We start from the raw sequence: 4506 nt of genomic DNA on the forward strand, positions 1-4506 counted from the left end.
GTCCGTCCCTCCTCCATCCTTGGACATAAATTTGACAAATTTCACCTGTCTGTCCCAAAAATCTGAACTTCATTATGTGTCACTGATGAAAATGTATTTTTGTGAGTTTAACGTAATGACGGACATGGCCTCCCAAACAATGAGTGGGATGGAAAAGAATTTAAAGCTGGAATTTTTGTTTACAAAAATACAACAATTCATGTTAGGAAGCTCGGGGTTTTATTTCTTTTTTTGGGACGGACATGGTGAGATATTTGTCTGTCCCAACAAGCAAATTTCCGTCGCAGGATTGGTTGAAGGATCCTACAGACAGCCCTTCCTTGGTAGGCATAGCTAGCCATATGATACAGCCAGGTAGTGGTATGTAGAATGTAATTATGGACAATTATAGAAGTTGGACTGAATCCAAAAAGATTTCTTTGGGCCTTTCTTCCCTTTGTTATGGCTGGGAACGGAAATCAAATACGCTGCGGCCATTTTGCATTTTACCCAGAATCCCTGCATGGCAAGTGTAGCTATTGTTAGCTCCAAGGTAGTACAAAGGTGTTAGAATAGAGTGAAGTCTGCAGGATTGGCATATCCTCATAGGATAACTTACAGAGGTTGAAATGTCCACACCTAAGGTACAATGCATAATAGTACTTAGGGCAGGCATAGGTATTTTGCAGCTTCAACCAGGATGCCCTTCAAAAAGTTTTTCCAAGTTTTTCAAAAAGTTTCCATTTCAAAAACAATCTAGAGAAACAACATGTATTTCGAGCACTGTCTTAGAAAATCATTAATAATTTTGGCATTTTAGAATTCAAAAAGTATCACAAAATTTCTGCTTTGATGCTGTTTTCTCGCATCTTAACCTAGTTACCGATATTAACGATATTATCACAATTTCCTCAGCCGAACTTGTTTTTTGTTATCTCCTTAAATCCCTTCCTAAGGGAGTCTTCGTCTTACACTGCCCAAGGAAATAGTCACCTTAAAGAGTTGAATCAAGCTCATTGATCACATTCTATAAGATGTCAATCATTAAGAATCGGTAATTAAACCTATTTTGTCGAATTCTACCACCTGGAAAATCGGATTTGCGAGCATTTTGCAACTTTCACTGCATTTTTTTTTCCATTATATAAAGATTAAACGAACTGCTTGGCAATTACGCGTTCGCTTGTTTCATTGCGCTTACTGGCCAGCAAATTATGAACAGAAGACTTGATGTTTTCATTCTCTTTCAAGCAAAAAAGATAGGCTTAAAAAAAATTTAGGGCAGCAAGAAACGTTTGTTACAGTAATCTTTTAATTAGGGTGAATGTGAGATGATTAGGCATTGGAAATAATGTATAAACACCTTTGGAAATAATGTAAGAGGAAAACTGACTTTGTAAATACTCTTTCGGGCAAACGGGCAAAGGAGTTCCATGCCATGTTGATAATTCTAAAGTCCACATGAAAAAATTAAAAAGATATCATCTCATTTAAAAGTTGATATTTCTGTAAAAAGTTATAAAACCAGCAAAGTTTTCACTGATTTCGTAATTCCTGTGTCTGTGCACGTTTGTGTGGAATTTAACCATACATTTTAGTGGCAAGCAGAAATCTGGGTCTTCCCTCAGAATTTGATGATGAATTTTGGATTGAAAGCGCTTAAACCTCTCCCTGACCACCCAGCTATTCGACTGACAGCGAAAACGGTGGGTTTAAAGATGAAGAAGATGTCATTGTGTGGGAAACAATGGCCGACGGGAGGGACACAGACATCGTGGAACCAATGCTCCGCGTTCAGGGGGAGGGCAGAGCTACAAATTGTCACCTGGATTATCGGTGGAATTTTAATTGAAGAGGCTTGTTTCAGATGAGAGCAGGCAGGGAAGTAGACAAAAATGTGGTGTTACGATATATAAACACATCATTTTGAATCATCACAACACCTTAATCGAGGTCTAGAACTTAGAAGGGTGTCTATGTCCGTATGGTTAAAAGCACATGCCCTCAGTCAGTCCTTGAGACAAAAAGATGCAGTCAATACAAGTGATAGATAGCCATAATTATTGTTCCAATTCTTATCTACTTTAACCTGTAAGCATGATAGACATAGCACAAGAAGGTATGATGGGGCTCAGTTGTATGTTACAAACATATGGGGCAAGGTACAAGGTTTTTGGTGATACTAATTTCCGCTCTTCCTTTTCCGTTTATTGTAAGATTGGTGGGTTTTTGTCCGACTTACTTCCAGCAGAAATGGTGAAAAGTAGGAATGTTTAGTGTTCATAGCCACCAGCTAGGATTAGCCCATATTTGGGACCCCTCTAGAGACAAATGGACGGGAGAATCCACTCTTTCAGTAGAGGCGGGCATGGCTTAGCGGTGTAATCTTTGTAACATTTGGAGCGCAAAGATGGCGACATTTGCGCAGTTTAATGTTGGTTACTATCTTTGAAGAATATCTGTACAGCTTTGTTTTTGGATTTAGACAGGATTTGGCTGTTGCTACAACTACAGTGACTGTACATGAAAATACTTGCATATGCAGTTTGTTTTGAAGTGTTGTGTTTGTGACCTGGTATTCTGGATACACAAATACAATTATATGGTCATTGGATAACCATGGATAGACTTAGAGGATTTTGTGGATCTTCCCTGTTTGTTGTAGTTGTCTAACGTATAAAAAAAAACTGAATGGACAGGAGGAAAAATATGCAGTTTGTTTTGTAATGTTGTGTTTGTGACCTAGTATTCTGGATACACAAATACAATTATATGGTCATTGGATAACCGTGAAAGACTTAGAGGATTTTGCGGATCTTCCCTGTTTGTTGTAGTTGTTTACTATTGTATCTTGGCTCTGCGGGGGACAAAAACCTGCCAGGACAAAGGAATTGGTGTCCATTTTTTCCCTATGCCAATTTAACACTAAGAGTCAGTAAGACATGTTTGTCCAGGTATGACATACCCGCACCTTTCAGTTCATGATGAAGTTAGGAAGTTTTTCATTCGTCGCAATTGTCCTCATTCGAACACAGGAAAGCTCTCGGGTGTCGGGGAACAATGAGGAATATAATCGAGCACATTCATGTCCACCTCACCGTGGGGGCCCGGAACACAAGAAACACCTTCCCAGACAATTAGATCAAAGTCTTACGGAGAAACGGCATCTCGGCTGGGTACGCGTAAGGTAAATATACCGGGGTTGTTGTTGCCTCCTCGGTTTACCGCCCTCCATTTGGGCGTGAGGTTACTGTTACCATCGGAGCTGTCACAGATCTGGGCGATGCCGGCAGCGTTTTTCAAAAGTGGACGGGTAAACAGGAATAGGTCAATGGACTCCTGAAAGGGGTGAAAAAATGGAGATTTGTGGTAGCTTCTAAGGACAATGGCTTTATATATGTGCAAACCATGGCACAATTCGGCTTTATATTAGCAAGACTTGGAATGTCAATGATTCCAGTACATCTGCTTCACTCCTGTGTGAACTTTTCAGTGACCACCTCCACATGTAAAGACTAACTGGCCATAGTACCGTCAAACATGTACTAGTGAGAACTTCTACATGCATAAGAACCACCTGTCCATTGATATTATTTTGAAATCTTATTAGAGGCCGATTTTTGTAAACTTCACTTGTTGACACACTCCCCCTGTAACGCATGTCACTATGGCTTTCAACAGTTTCTTAGTCAGTACATAGGTTAATCCAAATGGCCATTTACTTTCAGTTGGGACATAACGAGATAGACAGAAATATTGATGATTGTACATTATCCAAAAATGCCACTGTGGCTGTACTTACCTGTCATTACCTTAAGCACTTTCGTCTCATTCAATCATGTTTGTCTTTTTAACAAAGAAAATTTCTTACCTCCTGTGGTTCATGAGGACTTTGTTTTCACTTTGTAATTATCGATAACAGTGAAATAACAATGATCATGCTTTCTAATAATCCAACCTGTTATTGCTATACTCATTCAGTCACACTTGTCTCCTTTGCAGTTGGTTCAGAAGGACTTTGTAATCATTTTGCAATTATCGATAACAGTTGAAATAACGATGACTGTACTTTTCTAATAATCCAACCTGTTGGTACTATTTCCATTCAATCACATTTGTCTCCTAATAAAAGACAGTTTCTTACCTCCTGCTGTTCAAGAGGACTTTGTATTCGTTTTGTAATTATCGATAACATTAACAGTTGAAATAACGATGACTGTACTTTTCTGATAATCCTACCTGTTAGTGCTATTCTTATCAATCACATTTGTCTTTTTAATAAAAGACAGTTTCTTACCCCCTGCTGTTCATGAGGACTTTGTATTCACTTTGCAATTATCGATAACGGTTGAAATAACGATGACTGTTCTTTTCTAATAATCCTACCTGTTAGTACTAAGTGTACTATTCTCATTCAATCACATTTGTCTCCTTAATAAAAGACCGTTTCTTACCTCCTGCGGTTCAGAAGGACTTTGTATTCATTTTGCAATATCGATAACAGTGGAAAACGATGATGACTTGGCC

General features: G+C 38.7%; 1 protein-coding gene across 1 annotated transcript in view; it reads left to right on the forward strand.

Annotated features, from left to right (window-relative positions):
* Positions 1 to 2076: 2076 nt before the first annotated feature.
* The window catches only part of LOC118419245 (protein dachsous-like), a 44455-nt gene continuing 42025 nt past the window's right edge, over positions 2077 to 4506 (forward strand). The window contains exon 1 of the mRNA XM_035825592.1: positions 2077 to 2098. Within this exon, the coding sequence (XP_035681485.1) occupies positions 2077 to 2098 (22 nt within the window). The remainder of the gene's footprint in view (positions 2099 to 4506) is intronic.

Source organism: Branchiostoma floridae, chromosome 7 (assembly GCF_000003815.2).
Source record: "Branchiostoma floridae strain S238N-H82 chromosome 7, Bfl_VNyyK, whole genome shotgun sequence".
NCBI classification, from domain to species: domain Eukaryota; kingdom Metazoa; phylum Chordata; class Leptocardii; order Amphioxiformes; family Branchiostomatidae; genus Branchiostoma; species Branchiostoma floridae.